This window comes from Xyrauchen texanus, chromosome 9, assembly GCF_025860055.1.
Source record: "Xyrauchen texanus isolate HMW12.3.18 chromosome 9, RBS_HiC_50CHRs, whole genome shotgun sequence".
NCBI lineage: Eukaryota > Metazoa > Chordata > Actinopteri > Cypriniformes > Catostomidae > Xyrauchen > Xyrauchen texanus.
The window spans coordinates 18,863,464-18,880,813 of record NC_068284.1 but is presented as its reverse complement, the minus strand read 5'-3'; the positions used below and the strand labels follow the sequence as shown (position 1 = coordinate 18,880,813).

The window sequence follows — 17,350 nt, the reverse complement described above, 5'->3', positions numbered from 1 at the left end:
TTGAAACCAACATACAAAACTACTAAAGAAAACAAAAGCAATTGGACTTTTGACTCCAAATCTTATCGTTACTGAGATATAGCCCTTGTGACAACTTCTTTGTGTGACAATACCCCTGATATTAACCGTTTTTGAACTAAATGCATGTAATTTACTTTACATTTTGCTAAAGATTTATGAAGGTCATAGCTCCCCAGGTTATATTGTATATAGTTACTGTTTAATGATGGAAAATATGTAATCTCTTTGGATTATTATGAAACTTGCATAATAGCTATCTTAGTCAACGCTAATTAAAATAAATCTGTTTAACACTGATAATTGTTCAGACATCTTGTGTATTCAATCAGAAATGACTAAAACCTCAAAATTTTCTGTGTTCTGCATGTAAAAATTGTCCTAACTACCAACTCATCTGCACCAAAAATGCATTTTGTCACTCTGTACATAAAATGGCTTGGATATCACTTGAATATCCTACAAAAGGACGTAAGAATAACATACAATTTCAGCAAAGACTTAATTCTTAGTCAATCTAACAGTTCAAATAAGATATAAGCGAAAGTTATTGGAGTCATGTGTGCAAAGGTAAGAGTGCTGGAGTGATTTCCAATTTATTATGATGTATACAAGTAGATGCTGGGCTTGTAGGAAAAAAATACAAATGAAAAAACATATCCGGGGGTAATTTTGCAAACAATTCAGTTATTACTGTGTTTCTCACTAACCTTTCTGCAGTCCTTGTCAGTGGTGGGGTTATTAGTGATCTTGTAATGGTTGAGGTCGATCACTTCCTTCATCTCATAGTTGTCCCCACGCCGCTTGCAGACAATTACAGCAACATCGAACAAAAAAATATGCCTGCAGCATCGACACTTGTTACGACATGACATGACAGTGCAAATAAGAGTGGACTGCAGTGGAGGTTTTTGCCTTGAGTCTCACCTGTCCTGTCTGCGCTTGTCCACATTTGATGCCAAACGGACTTCACCATCACCCTTCGGCCTTCCATAAGAAAGCAAAGACTGATTCTTGGAATGGAGATCATGGACAAAAAGGAAAGTCATAGGCTATTGGATTTGAGAAAAGGCCTACTTTTCAAGTGAAGACACTATGTGTGTTTTGACATTAATGATTATGTCAATTCTTATGTAGGACTTACCAAATTCTCAATTGATCTCTGATACTGATCAATCTCTATTAGAGTTTCAACATCTCTTTTCACCTCATTTACATACTGGGCTAAGTCCTGTTAAGTGAAAGAAAAATAAACAGTAAAACAATTATGAAACACCAAAAATGCAGACTGCAAATATAAAAAAACTTTTGGGGCCAATAAAGGTTGTAATTAATATATTTAATTTATTATTTAACATTTTAAAACTACTGTGCCAACTTGCCCCAACAAAAATATGACAAATTTCCCCTGAACCCAATATTTATGAAAAAAATAAAAACTTGTCCAGAGAACACAGTTCAAACTTTCACTTGTTTACCCGACACCTATAGCAAATATATGATGATATTGGAATTTTTGTTCAAAGACAGTTTTAAAATATGTCTTTGAAACCACCATACAAAACCACTGCTCAGAAAACAAACATTTGTATAATTGGATATTGGACTCAAACCCTTATAATTCATCCCTATGACATCTAGGTTATATACAGTATATAATTTACAATTATGTAACAAATTCCACCTCTTGCTAATTACATTTCACATGAATGAAATGCATTATGTTTTGAATGGAAAAACATATTGTCTAGGTTACGTATGTAACCTCCATTCACTGACGGAGGGAACGAGACATTGTGTCGAAGAAGCGACACTAGGGGTCTCTCTTGAGAGCGTTTCGCATCTCTGATCTATGAAAAAAGGCCAATGAGAAATTGGCAGACAGAATTTGCATGTCCCACCCTGGACATACGGGTATAAATGGAGGGAAATGCATCTGTTTCATTCAGGATTTTTCTGAGGAGTCGCAACAGTGGCTCGGTTCAGCGACGTGGCCGGGAGGACACAACGTCTTGTTCCCTCCATCAGGGAACGAAGGTTACATTCGTAACCTAGGCAGGTGGTTCGCCTCCATCGCCAGCCGGGTCGTCCTCAATCCCGTGGGAAGAAGGAGCAACGCGGGGGAAGCTGGAGTGGCGTTCCTTTTGAGAAAGGAAAGCCGCGACCGCAACGTTGCCATGGTCATATTCTTGCAGTGAGAACATGAGCCATCCACAAACGCTGCCTCGGTGTGATCACTGCCCAGACACACGAGGCAGCGCCTGTGGCCATCAGGAGCGGAGAGCACTCTACCGCATCCAGGAACTACACAGGGAAGGAAAGGCATCTTTATAAAGATGCGTCCTGAAAAGGACATTCAACGCCGCTGTGTATTTTGCTCTTTTAGAGAAAATAACTCTTTTAACTGTGCTGTCGAAGTGCCCAGGGGCAAGCTGCACTACTGTGTAGGGAAGGAGAAAGCCACTGATATGCGCCGTAGATCCAACAGCAATCGCTCAGAGAAGGGAGGAAACAGACTGTGACTCACAGCTCGCTGCATGCACAACCGATCGGCTCCGAAGAAAATTTCTGAATGAAACAGACGCATTTCCCTCCCTTTATACCCGTATGTCCGGGGGCAGGACATGCAAATTCTGTCTGCCAATTTCTCATTGGCCTTTTCTCATAGCTCAGAGATGCAAAAGGCTCTCAAGAGAGACCCCTAGTGTCGCTTCTTCAACACAACGACAAAGTGAGCGACAGACGGGGAACCATACAGAAAAAAATTTCATCAGTCAGTACAAACATCTCTAAATACTGCAAGAGCCATTTCAAAAGACCCCATTGGGATGAGATAAATCTCAGCTGATTTCCAATTTAAAAGGCAGCCTCTGTTCAAAACACTCAGTCATGACTCTAAATTAAACAAACTCATGTGATTGGTTGAGCCATTGCTTCTCTGTCAGGCTGGTCGGGATTTTCTAACAAACAGAGCAATGTTTTGAATATACCACAGAGCCACATTGTTTACAATTTTCAATTACAGAATTACATATAGTTGTCTCTGCATATTAAGCTAGGATATGAGAAAGTATTTTAACATCGAAAAAATAACACACCTCACCGTTAAATTGTACTTTCTGTAAACTTTTCAGGATATTACATATCTATACTTACTCTCATGGCATCAAGGGCCACTCGTAGGTTGCTCTTTTCTGTGGTGTCACTTGTATATTTGACCAATTCCTATATGAAAATGTAAAAAAAGACACCTTGTAATGAGCCAGAACTGTGTTCCAACTTGAAACTTTGTTCTATGTCATGAAATGTGGATAAAACATCATCACAAAACCCATCGAGAGTTTTGAATTGAACACGTCATTAAGGGCTTAGGAAAGTTGTCCATTTTTTTCTGATAAACCAAGTGAGAGAACCCTATGTGAGTGCCAAGTTTCCAAAGAGTGAGCCAGGTTCAGGAACAGACAATTTTGAGGGAATGCTGGAAGGTTTCATTAGAAGCAGATTTGTTCCTTGGTCAGGATAACAACGGAACCTTTTGGAATCCATGCTATAAAATAATTAATTAACATGATAAACAAATCTGGTCTTTGGGTTTGAGTGCAAACTAAAGAAATGCACAAGCACTCAAACACACCAGGAGAAAAATGGTGTTGTTCCAAGTGGGAAACCTGTGCAGCTCATCAGAAGCATGCATTTGTTTTCCAAATTCTATCAATCAGTGCTGAAGGGAGACAAACAGCCCAATCGCAGAGAGTAAACAAGGAGATTACAAAGTTCAGCACTCTTTCCACATTTACATTCTGACCTAAGCCATTGCTGGAAAATTAAGCATGTGTGTGTGTGTGTGTGTATGTTGGCAGGTTTAAGTGGTTTACGAGGACTTTTTTTTAGGTTACAAACTGGTTATTACAAGGGTATTATGCTATAAATGTGGTTTATGAGGACATTTCTAGTCTCCCCATAATTAAATCGCTTAAAAAAACATACTAAGTGATGTTTTATTGAAAATGTAAAAATGCATAATGTTTTTTGTGAGGGTTAGGTTTAGGGGTAGGGTTAGGAGATAGAATATATAGTTCATACAGTATAAAAATCATTATGTCTATGGAGAGTCCTCATAATGATAGCTGCACCAACAGCACCAGCACCAACAATGTGTGTGTGTGTGTGCGTGTGTGTGTGTGCGTGTGAGGCTGGCAGATGTGTGGTGACACAGGTCTCTTAACACTAGTCCACTCACTTCCTATCTCATCTCTGTCCTGTGGTGAAGGACCTTACACTTACAACATTTTAGCCTTGGTCTTAGATATTATCCATAGTTTAACCATGGTAATAATATTACAACCAGAGGAACCACAGGTAAAACCAATCGCTCCCAACTATTAAATCAAAGTGACTGGTTAATTAAGAAACAATATGGTATTTGTTATGGAGTAATGGCAGAAACGTTACACATAACCTTTCTTAGCCACAGTGGCCATGGTAAATGGTCAGAGATTACTACTTAAATTGGTTAATGGAAACTGTAGTTTATTTATAATTTTGTAACACAAGTCTTTGAGACTCTGTTTGTTTGGTGAGTGTTTTATTTTCTGGCAAGCTGCGAAATGTAAAAGATAAGAAAATTATATTTTGTGTTCTTTATTTAAAATGTAATTGATAGAAGTATATAGCTCAAAAAATGTTTAACACTTTACAGTAATGTTCAATTCGTTAACATTAGTTAATGCTTTAGGTATCATGAACTAACAATGAACAATGTATTTTTTGACAACATTTATTAATCTTAGTTAATGTTAGTTAATACAAATATAATTGTTCAGTGTTAGTTCATAGTGCATTAACTAATGTTAACAAACACAACTTTTGATTTTAAAAATGTATTACTATATGTTGAAATGAACATTTACCAACATTAATAAACGCTGTAAAGGTATTGTTCATTATTATTTATGTTAACTAATGTTGTTAACTAATGCTAACAAATTAAACCTTATTGTAAAGTGTTAACAAAAATGGTAGTAAACAATGTATTGTAGAATTACTGTATGTTTAAGTAGTAAAACCATAGCAAACCCATTGTAGACATGGACTTAAAAGCTAAATATAAAATGTAATATAATAAATGCCACTATAATAAATTCTATTGATAAGTGCCACTCGTAACCTGTCATGATAATATGAATGCACGCTGAACTTGAGCTGAAATTTATTTTCTGCTCATAAAAGATGAGTATTTTCTAAAGCAGTGATGTCATGTTCTGTAAGTTCAGTGGTAACATGCCTCTACAGTACAGGTGAAACTCGAAAAATTAGAATATCGTGCAAAAGTTCATTAATTTCAGTAATTCAACTTAAAAGGTGAAACTAATATATTATATAGACTCATTACAAGCAAAGTAAGATATTTCAAGCCTTTATTTGATATAATTTTGATGATTATGGCTTACAGCTTATGAAAACCCCAAATTCAGAATCTCAGAAAATTAGAATATTACATGAAATCAATAAAAAAAAAGGATTTTAAATACAGAAATGTCGGCCCTCTGAAAAGTATAATCATGCATATGTACTCAGTACTTGGTTTGGGCCCCTTTTGCATTAATTACTGCCTCAATGCGGCGTGGCATGGATGCTATCAGCCTGTGGCACTGCTGAGGTGTTATGGAAGACCAAGATGCTTCAATAGCGGCCTTCAGCTCTTCTGCATTGTTTGGTCTCATGTCTCTCATCTTTCTCTTGGCAATGCCCCATAGATTCTCTATGGGGTTCAGGTCAGGCGAGTTTGCTGGCCAATCAAGCACAGTAATACCATGGTCATTGAACCAGGTTTTGGTACTTTTGGCAGTGTGGGCAGGTGCCAAGTCCTGCTGGAAAATGAAGTCAGCATCTCCATAAAGCTTGTCTGCTGAAGGAAGCATGAAGTGCTCTAAAATGTCCCGGTAGACGGCTGCGTTGACTCTGGACTTAATAAAGCACAGTGGACCAACACCAGCCGATGACATGGCTCCCCAAACCAACACAGACTGTGGAAACTTCACACTGGACTTCAAGCATCTTGGATTGTGTGCCTCTCCATTCTTCCTCCAGACTCTGGGACCTTGGTTTCCAAATGAGATGCAAAATTTGCTCTCATCAGAAAAGAGGACTTTGGACCACTGAGCAACAGACCAGTTCTTTTTTTCTTTAGCCCAGGTAAGACGTTTGACATTTGAAGCCCATGTCCAGGACCCGTCTGTGTGTGGTGGCTCTTGATGCAGTAACTCCAGCCTCAGTCCACTCCTTGTGAAGCTCCCCCACACATTTGAATGGCCTTTTCCTGACAATCCTCTCCAGGCTACAGTCATCCCTGCTGCTTGTGCACCTTTTTCTTACACTTTTCCCTTCCACTTAACTTTCTATTAATGTGCTTTGATACAGCACTTTGAGAACATCCAACTTCTTTTGCAATTACCTTTTGAGGCTTTCCCTCCTTGTGGAGGGTGTCAATGATGGTTTTCTGCACAACTGTCAGGTCAGCAGTCTTCCCCATGATTGTGAATTCAACTGAACCAGACTGAGAGACCATTTAAAGGCTCAGGAACCCTTTGCAGGTGTTTGGATTAATTAGCTGATTAGAGTGTGACACTTTGAGCTACAATACTGAACCTTTTCACAATATTCTAATTTTCTGAGATTCTGAATTTGGGGTTTTCATAAGCTGTAAGCCATAATCATCAAAATTATATCAAATAAAGGCTTGAAATATCTTACTTTGCTTGTAATGAGTCTATATAATATATTAGTTTCACCTTTTAAGTTGAATTACTGAAATTAATGAACTTTTGCACGATATTCTAATTTTTCGAGTTTCACCTGTATAGTGGTAAGAGAGTGAGAGAAAACTAGGCATACAGCTCCCCCATGTGGTACATTCTAGTAGGACAAACAGAGAAGGCCAACCATAAAACAAAGTTGATCTGCTTTGCTCTACTATTAGTTGAAGGTGCTGGAATAAGGGTATAATAATAATTATAATGGTGTGTAAATATGTGTTATTGCACCTGAAGTAGTAGCGGGTATTTCAGCACTCGCTGCATGGGAACCACTAACAAGTCTCTTAAAGTGAATTTCCCATTGTTGGCTCTCTTTGAACATTCCTGCAAAACAAATTACTTTGGATCATTCTAAATACAGTGTAACATTTTCAGAACCATGTATATTTTGTTCTTGGACATGACTAAAAAAATTATGATTAAGCAGTGTTCTGCACCTCCAATTTCAGTCGAATGCCCTCTTTCTCCTTACAGATGAAATCTAACTGTGAAATTGCTGTTTCTACATGACTGCAGTATTTTCCATACAGAAGAAGCCTAGAGCAGACAGGGTAAATGTCAGCACAAAAACACATCTCAGCAGTGCTTACTTAATGCTCAGAAGTAACAGCATTCTAGAAATATAAAATCATAACTAGGCCTGCACATCTGCAAATTTCCACAGAATTTGATTCCACAAAAATTCTACACATTTTTCATCCTTCGCATTTTTTATAGATTTTTCCACAATATACTTGAATTTTGAAAGATATTTGAACTGTTCATTAAATAAAACTGTTTTTTTTTTTTCTAATTTGATCACGCTTACAGCTAATCAAGAGAGTGTAAGTACTCTTTGCTCCATTTAACACATTAGGCCTTCCATGGACTTTAAAAATGGTTCTAAATAGGTCTGAAAGATCAGCAAGACCAAGAAAGGTTTAACTCTAATAACTCTGATAAATTGTCCTCTAATCAGCTCCAAAATGTTTAAAAAATAAGTGCACATATTCAGTGTGTGTCAAGCACTCATAAAGCAGATTTCATACCTGTTTTTGTAAACAATGAAGATCTGGTGGAGGTTTTCTGCGTTTTTATTTTGCACAGAGTCTTGAATCTCGACCATCAGGCTTTTGTGAACTTTAACCAGGTCCTGTAAAGCACAGAGTATAAATCTTGTATTTACTGTAAGTAGAAATGCAGGTAATAAATAATGACCATAGAATGACTAAAATAGTAGCTATTGATCCATCACATATGACACAGCTCTACTCACAGGTATATTGATGAAAACTTTGTCAATATCTGTTGCTGGGATGAATTTCATCAGTGGAATCATAAAGTACTGTTCAGATAGAAAAAAGCTGAATGTAAGAAAGTTATAATCAAAGAGTAGCTGCCTATCACTTGTAAAGTACGATATGATACATTTCCTCATGCTGAGGATGTGAATCTCACCTTCTCAATGGTCTCCAGTGTCTCTGTGTATTTGGCTTCTGTCTGTTTGATCTCTGAGAGGCAGCAGCTTCTGATGTCCACCTCGGCCTGTTTCTATCATCGCAACACATAGAACTGAGAAACGACTACAGCTAGCAACAGAGTTTGACTTCCAAAACACAACCTATTAAAGTTTCAAAAGGTCACAATGCAACTCACTCAAGATGAAGACACAAGTTATGCTTTTTCTGGTGCTTTTGGTACAGGTATGTACAGTGCCGTTTATTTATTCAAAAATATACTTTAGGGAAACTTTACAAATAAACTGAGGTCTTATTTCTGGTAGGAGTGGGAGTGTTTTGCAGGAAATCAATACTTTCATGCATTGGGAGAGTTCACGCATTGAGTCATTTAGGTACCATCTGAGATGCAGTAGCGTCTGTCCTCATTAGATCCTCATAGACCTCTCCTCCCTCTATATCTCCATACACAGGGTCATAGACATCCTCCACCAGCTCCTCACTGTCCGTACACACATACACAGACATAACTTAATTATCTACAGTAAATGAGGGCATAAAGTAATTATGGTTCAACTTTCTGTGAAGTTTCATGTTTAAAATACACATATTTCATGGCTACTGGTTTTTAAACAGAATGGATCAGTAGACAATGGTATGTAAGGCTCTCTTTCTACAGAAGAGTAACTACCTTCAGTAACTTCCTGTTTTCACAGTTTTTTTTACAATCGCTAACATCCTTTTGTCCAATCTGTAGTCACATTTTCAAAACTCTAAACACAATTAGCACAACATCCGCCTGTTGTAGTAACATAACGTTAATACAATTCATGTTGTTTTCACAGAATACGCAGTCAATTTACACATTTCTAAAATGCTTAAATTTTATTACATAGAAGCTAACTTATCCCCAAAATCGAGGATCTTTCTTGTCTTATTTACAAATTCTTGCACACAGCAAGCCAGAAATGAAGACCTACTGTTCCAAACCTTAAATATAGTATAAAGCCTCTACTTCTACAACAACAGCAGCTCAAAAGCTATATTGAAACAGCTTATAAGCATTTTTGAATGAACGGATCATTGAAACATTGAGAAATTGCTGATTCCAATCTCAATCGGAGACAAGCCAAGTTTTCTTTCCATTACATGGCCATACAAAGTGAAAAGGGGACTCTTTGGATTGGTTTTGTTTAATGTGGATACAGAACAACACAGAGGAGCAGAGAGAGAAAAAATCATGTCTGAGGAATGTGGGAGAGGAATAGTTGGATGAGGGAGAAGAGTGGTTGGGCCAGGGAGAGGAGTAGTTGGACCAGGACAATGGAGAAGGAGAGGTAGGGGGAGAGAAGTAAGAATGCATGGTAGTGTTCAAAGGAGAGAAAGATCTGATGTCACTGATGAAATAAGAGCCACCATCATAGACCATGTGATAAACCATGGTCTATCACTGAGAGAGGCTGGTGAAAGAGTCCAGCCTAATCTCAGACGGTCAACCATGGCTTCCATTATCCAGAATTTTTAACAAACCAGCAAGTAAGTAATGCATTTCACAAGTGCTTCTTCTATAATTACTGTTGCTATGTCCTACAGTAACTATAGGCCACCATTCCCAATGCAAATACATATGTTGTATTTTTGTTCCTCAAAAGGTTGCAAAGTCTTCCTTCCTCTGGGCGAAGAGGAAAGCTCCTCAGTGAAGACCAAGAGCATGCCATTGTAGGATTGGTCATTGCTGACAATGCAATAAAACTGAGAGAAATCCAGACCAGAATTGTAGAGGACAACCTGGTATTTCACAATGTGGAAAGCATCAGCCTGGCTACCATTGCTCGTACTCTGACCAAACACAGAGTTCGAATGAAATAGTTGAACAGTGAGCGGGACAAGGAACTACGGCACCAATACATCCAGGTATGGTGTCTATCCAATATGTCTTGTTCTATAGTGCTTCTCCTAATGTAAACACAGGTTACAGTACATACAGTATGACATACAATAATGTTTCACAAAAACATTTGTCTTAAGATGGCTATTTATATCTGCTACTTATGTGTGTCAATACGAAATATAAATGTTATACTCCCAAAAATTCCTTTTGCAAATAGAATAGAAGAACAGGGAACACTGCAACAGATGGCATGGCCCTCACAGAGCCCCCCGCTGAACATCAGGTCAGTCTGGGATTACATGAAGAGACAGAAGTAATTCAGACAGCCTAAATAAATAAAAGAACTGTGGCAAATTCTCCAAGAATCCTGGAATATCCTCTCTGCCAACAACCAAGAAAAACTGTGTCCAGGTGTCCCTAGGAGAATTGGTGATGTTTTGAATGCAAAAGTGTTCACACCAAATATTGATTAAGCTCTTTTTCTGTTTATTGGACTTTGTCTGATGTTAATTGATTAATGAAAACTATTTATGTCATAATTTATTTTTAAGAAATCCTCTATTTGAAGGTTTTTCACCAGTGCCTAAATCTTTTGCACAGTACTGTAGTGAAAAACATTTACACACACTGCGTTTGATTTCTTTCAGCGAGTCATGGAGTTGGAGGCAAATCAGACCACACATGAAATCATTTATACAGACAAGGCAGGGTTTAACCTGGCAAAAACACATCAGCGGAGAGGAAACGTCAATGGGAAAAGGGCCACCATTGATGTGCCTGGTCAGAGAGGAGCAAATATCAAAATGTGTGCTGCAATCTCAAGTGCTAGTTTGGTACAGCAGAAATGCCAGATTAGTCCCTACAACACTGAGGGCCTTCGTTTGTTTTTAGATTACCTCCACCAACAATATGTGCCAGAAGCAGAAACGGAACAGGTGAGAGGATACATGAGGACATTTGTGATTGCATGGGACAATGTAGCATTCCACCACTCACATCACAAACTGATTTGAAGCCCATCCAAGAATGGTTTCCCTTTTCCTCCCACTACTCGCCTTTCCTCAACCCCACTGAGGAATTTGTTTCTGCCTGGAGGGTGAATGTGTATGATCATCGGCCACATGACCCTCCTGGATGCAATGGATGCCGGCTGCAGACACATCTCAGCTGAAGACTGCCAGGGGTGAATAAGGCATGCCAAGCATTTCTATCCAAGGTGCATAGCAAGAGATCAAATAAGATGTGATGTGGACGAGAACATGTAACCAAATGCGGAAGATCGTATAGATTAGAACAGGACTGTGCATCTTCGTGTTACTCTATTTGTGTTTTACCAAAGAATCAAAGGCCGTTATGTTGGATTTTTTTGTTGATCACTGGCAGCAATTTCATGTTGCTAATAAAGTTTTTACTGCAGCAATTCTGTCACTTATAATTTTTTTTTACTGTACATTATACAACGTAATGATGACTCATTCACTTTTAGTTAGTATTTTGCCAAGAATGCACACATTCGACACTCAACCAAAAATGTAGAGTGGTTTAGAGTAAAAGGAAACTTAAATATAAAAAACAATGGATTTCATATTGATGGTCTATTCAGGTAGAACTGAAACATGACAAGTAATGCAGTTTTTGTAATTCCATCAACTGTTAGCATTTTGACAGCTGGTGTGCTATGATTGACTATATGTTCCTGTTGGATATAAAATGTGCTAGTGTTTTGACAGAATGATTAGATATTGAGTCGGGTTTGTTTTGTTTTGTTTTGACTTTATTGCCTGTTCAGATTTCCTGGACAGAAATTCATCTTTGACCTTATCCGACAATACTGTACATCCACATACATAACACATAATAAAAACACATGGAACACACATTTGTCCCCATTAAAAACATACATAAAACTAGTGAATAGTAGTTATGTATATATATATGCATATGTACAGTGAATAAAATACATATGCATATATACACACAAATATACACACCTACCCATATAAATATACAGTATCTCAATTAATAATTTGGTTTAAAACAGTTACCGCCAATGGAACAAATTATCTTTTATATATGTTCTTTTTAGCCAGCGGTACGCAGCCTACACCCCGACGGGAGGGCCTCAAAGCAGGAATGGAGGGGATGGATCTGATCTGCAATTGCCTTTTTTTCCATAAAATGTGAATATAGCGCTTGCAATGTGCTCTGTTTCTGGCCGGTGATCGTATTTGCTTCGTTAATTACTCGTCATCAAAACACGTTTGCCATGTTTTGATAGAGTTAGTGTATGTAGACAATTTTGTTTTTGGCATTTTGAAATGTAGAGTTGGCTTTTAATGAACAAAATGTGGTTTTGAGCAGAAAATGTACTATTTGGCTATTTGTGTGATGTAGGTGTGTTGCTGTGTTAAAAGTTCAGAAAGGTTATCATAAGTATAGGTAAACGCTTGTTAGCAACTGTAAAAAAATAAAACTGTAATCAGATGTTCACATTTCTCCCACACGCTGCTTGTGTAGGTTATAAATTTCATAAAATACAAAAAATACTGAGTAGACCCTAAAAATACTGGGGGAAAAAAATAACATTTCTAGAGTTTATCAGAAACAAAGCATGTACGTGCTAAAGAGCTAATGAGTTTCAGTCTAAAACTAGTATCTCATCCCTTCCAGCCATAACAAGAGCCAATTTAGTTTAACTGAGCTTCATACTTACTCAATGAGATCTGCCAAATGGATGTATATGTCTTCATTTTCAGTGCTTTTCTCGGTGGGGAATGCCCTGTAAAGTAGGTACAGAACCCTTTCATTTAGCTCAGAGGAAAAGAAGACTTTTAATATTTCAATTGAAATCCCACTGATTCACTTTCTAACATACTAATTAAAAACTCACCTAATCCCAGCCTGTTGTGCAATAGGGTTATGAGACAGTTTGGATAGGGTGTCAATGACCTGAAAAGACAAAGGAAAATGACATCTTGTTTTAAGATTGGCTGGTTTAAAAGTCAGAGAAAATAATGTGCAATTCAGCCAGAGACTTGCTACTTAAAGTATAGACCTTTTTTTTTACATTTTGCCACTGTGTTTTAAACACTGAAAATGTTAACCTCCTTAGTTTAATTTCACTTAAACCGACTGCTCTCAGTTCAGTAGAATTTATGCTGTCATTAAAGTTTCGAAGCACTGAGTCATGTGACAAAACAACATGCCAGCGATCTCGGCCGAGTTTGTATTTGGGAGACACGGCAACATAACTACATGTGGTAAGAAACTTCATTTCATTTTTATATTAAAACCTATTTGAGTCAAAAGAGTAGAGTCTCTAGTTTCATCCGATATGCTGTTTAATTTTTTTTTTTTATAAATTTATCATGAAATAGCACACTGTTAAACATAAAGACCACAGACATGGACTATAGGCTAATTTTCTTTAAAATATCCTATTTTCACTGTGCATTATCACACTGAGAATCAATGAATGCATCCAAAATCTGGAAATATTTGCTTTCAGAGGCTGTATACGGAGTTAGGATGAAAATAAGGTGCATTTCAAACTGTTCTGAGACTAGTGCAGACAGAAAGCACACTGGAAGTTAAATCATTCCCTAATTAGGGAGCAAGGGAGCATTCTATAGCTTTCCAATACAGCTAAGGGCACTTCTAACATCCAGTCAAAAGTTCAGTTTCAGGCTGCAGATGATGTTTGGACAACTCAACATGTTTGGTATAAGTACATGGGACAATGGTTATCAGTACAAAGATTCAGATCCAAATTTTATTTTAACATGGTTGGCAGTGATTGGATGATGCTGGCCATTACTTCTGAAAAATATGGATAACAAACACCTGGAAACATAATAAACAATTTGATAAAAAAAAATCTGATTGTCTATAGATTGGTATTATTTAAAATTTCACAACTTAGTCCCACTGTCCACATACATTGCATTCAGAAAGTGTTCAGTATCCCTTTATTTATTTCTTTTTCACATGTTGTCATGTTGCATCCTCATGCTAAAATGCTTTTAAAAATGTATTTCACATCAATCTACACTCTATACCCCATCATCACAAAGTAAAAAACAGATTTTTGATAACTTTGCAAATTTATTAAAAGTAAAAAACTGAAATATCACATTGACATAAGTATTCAGACCCTTAAATCAGTCATTAGTTAAAGCATCTTTGGCAGCGGTTACAACCTCAAGTTTTTTTTGGTATGATGCGACAAACTTTGCACACCTGGATTTGGGGATTTTCTGCCATTCTTCTCTGCAGATCCTCTTAAGCTCTGTCAGGTTGGGTGGGGACCATCAGTGGACAGCCATTTTCAGGTCTCTCCAAGGTTTTTTTTATGGATTTCTCAGTTTTTTGCTGCATTCAGCATTCCTTCAACTCTGACTAGTCCCCCAGTCCCTGCCGCTGAAAAACACCCCTACAGCATGAAGCTACCACCACCATGCTTCACCGTTGGGATGGTATTGTGCAGGTGATGAGCACTGATCTGGTTTCCTCCAGACATGATGTTTGGAAATGAGGCCAAACAGTTAAATCTTCATTGCATCAGACCAGCAAATCTTGTTTCTCACAGTCTGAGAGTCCTTTAGGTGTTTTGTTTATGTGTTCTGCACAGAGGAGAGGCTTCCATCTCTTCAGGTAGTTCATTTGACCTGAGTCAGGACCTCAGTTTAACATCTCATCCAAAAGACAGTGCTTTTTTTTTTTTTTTACAGTATAGAGTACCCATCACTATACTGGGGCATTAGGACCCAAACAGACCATAGGATGAGCACCCCCCTGCTGGCCTCCCTAATACCACTTCCAGCAGCAACCTTGGTTTTCCCCAGGAGGTCTCCCATACAGGTACTGGCCAGGCTCAACCCTGCTTAGCTTTATTGGGCAACCAGGCAAGAGCTGCAGGGTAATATGGCTGCCATTATGGGGTATGGAGTGTAGATTGATGTGAAAAACAAAACAAAATGTAAAAAAATTAAGGGGTCTGAATACTTTCTGAATGCACTGCATGTGGACATAAATATATATATATATATTATTTTTTTTGCATGTTTGTTAGGGTCTACTAGTTACAAATCAATAAGGGGAATGGAATATGCACATAGCAGTGATGCTCAGGTCTCAAGAGTTTAAAAGGGCCCTTTCAGAAATAAGCAGTTGTTTATTTTGAAAAAGATCCATGATCTTTTTCATTCTTAAATTAACAGTTTGTCACAGTGTAATGTAGGAATAGTTAATGAAGGACGAGCAGTGTTCGAATTGTGTCAAAGATCTTGGGGGTCCATGTAACCCTTAACAACCCCTAACATTTCACATGAGAAGAGGGCATTTACATCGGAGCACAGCGCTATTTCAGCAAAACTGTTTAATAGCCCACCAGAAAAAATCTGCTTTTTAACTTGAAGGGTCAGAGAGAGGGTGTATATGGTCATAAACACTAAATCTTTCTGTTTTCGGTGGCGAAACATTACAAGTGGACCTCAGAGAGAAAAAAAAAGTGTAATGTGAAGTAAAGTTTATGAGATAATACATTCAAAATGCTAATGGCGCAAAAATGAAATACAGTTTGTAGCTGAAAAGTGATTCCTTTTATAGTCTGAGTGCCTGCATATCAAAGGCAGTGCTATTAGTGAGACATTGCACTCTCTTGAGAGGAAGTGGTCTTGCAATACCAAGCTAGTCTTATTTCACAAGTGTGATGTGGGCTTGCTTTTTTCACATTTACTTTTATGCAGAACATAGATATACAGATAAACACATTGGCTGGTCACTAACATGCATGCATGCAGACACACAAACATACATACAAATACACAGATCTAAATGATAGCACGTACTTCAGGGTTTCAAATCTCGCCTGCTGAAAACCAACCCTGCTTCCTCAGAAAGTTATTTTTGTACCTACTTTCATTTTTACATCTTGCAAATTGCAAGTTAACAGCAAATTATTTTTTATTTTTTTTCACATTCCACTACACTGTGTTTCTATACCATTTGAGATTACTTTTTTTTTTTAGAACATGAGACATGAGAATGAATTAATCACTGAATGTTTTTTTAATAAATATTATATACTTCATTACAAATAATATCAAGTTACATACAAGTGCATTCCAAAAAGTCTAATAATACTGTATATTAGCTGGATGCAGGCTGTAGCTTTTGCAGCTTTAGAGGCAAGCTTCAGCTGAATTTCAATTTCACCATAAAGCAGCACAGAATTGAGTCAGATGTGAGCAATTTCTGTAGACTCTGCAAAGACACATTTGAATTGTGAAACTACACTCACTGAGCACTTTATTAGGAACACTTGTATACCTACTTATTCGTGCAATTATCTAACCAGCCAATCGTGTGGCAGCAGTGCAATGCATAAAATCATGCAGATACGTCTTCAGTTAATGTTCACATCAACCATCAGAAAGGGGAAAAAATGTATCTCAGTGATTTAGACTGTGGCAGATGAGCTGGTTTGAGTATTTCTGTCACTGCTGATCTCCTGGGATTTTCACGCACAACAGTCTCGAGAATTTACTGGAGCCAAAACAATTTTAATTGCTCCTGTCTTGTTACCTGTGCCTCTGTGGATTAATATGCTGATCAAAGGGACATTAAAACACTGCACAGTTTAATCTGAATGAGGTCTTGACTTTCAGCCTGTGTGGGGAGTTTAGAAATCTGGGCCCGTATTAACATATTTTTATCTTACTAGGAGTTCTCCAAAGAGTTTTTGCTCAAAGACTTTTAAAAAAAAGTGCTATGAGCAGGTTTTACTATGCAAATCTTAAAGTTAGAGCAATGTCGGGGCTGATTTTGTTGCTATGGATGACGTCACTGTGACGTTCTCTTTTAATTCACCAAAGTGATTGGTAGACAGGGTACCACTATTTTTTCGGCAAGTTTATTATACACAGACAGCAGGAAGTGTATATTATTATATTACTTTATTTATAAACTGGCTTTTAAATAGACTAGAAGCATAAAATAGCTATGGATAACACAGAACCCACACCAGAGAAAAGACAATGGATGGTTGTTGCTTCTTGCTCAACTTATATTGAAACATATAATTAAAGAAATAATTATATTACGGTAATAGGTTTGTATGTTTTTTTTTTTAAGTAAATATTTATTTGGCTCAAGTAAATTGAACTTATTTTTTTAAGCACTGTTAACTA

At 37.5% G+C, this 17,350-nt stretch overlaps 1 protein-coding gene across 2 annotated transcripts in view; it reads right to left on the bottom strand.

Moving 5' to 3' along the window:
* The window catches only part of vav3b (vav 3 guanine nucleotide exchange factor b), a 73,063-nt gene that overhangs the window by 37,793 nt on the left and 17,920 nt on the right, over nucleotides 1-17,350 (bottom strand). For both annotated transcript variants that reach the window (XM_052134120.1, XM_052134121.1), the window contains exons 3-14: nucleotides 13,051-13,109; nucleotides 12,874-12,939; nucleotides 8,669-8,771; nucleotides 8,271-8,363; nucleotides 8,089-8,157; nucleotides 7,862-7,965; nucleotides 7,271-7,370; nucleotides 7,062-7,157; nucleotides 3,175-3,243; nucleotides 1,163-1,249; nucleotides 946-1,031; nucleotides 729-861 (exon numbers count right to left, since the gene is read on the bottom strand). In XM_052134120.1, the coding sequence (XP_051990080.1) occupies nucleotides 729-861; nucleotides 946-1,031; nucleotides 1,163-1,249; nucleotides 3,175-3,243; nucleotides 7,062-7,157; nucleotides 7,271-7,370; nucleotides 7,862-7,965; nucleotides 8,089-8,157; nucleotides 8,271-8,363; nucleotides 8,669-8,771; nucleotides 12,874-12,939; nucleotides 13,051-13,109 (1,065 nt within the window). The remainder of the gene's footprint in view (nucleotides 1-728; nucleotides 862-945; nucleotides 1,032-1,162; nucleotides 1,250-3,174; nucleotides 3,244-7,061; nucleotides 7,158-7,270; nucleotides 7,371-7,861; nucleotides 7,966-8,088; nucleotides 8,158-8,270; nucleotides 8,364-8,668; nucleotides 8,772-12,873; nucleotides 12,940-13,050; nucleotides 13,110-17,350) is intronic.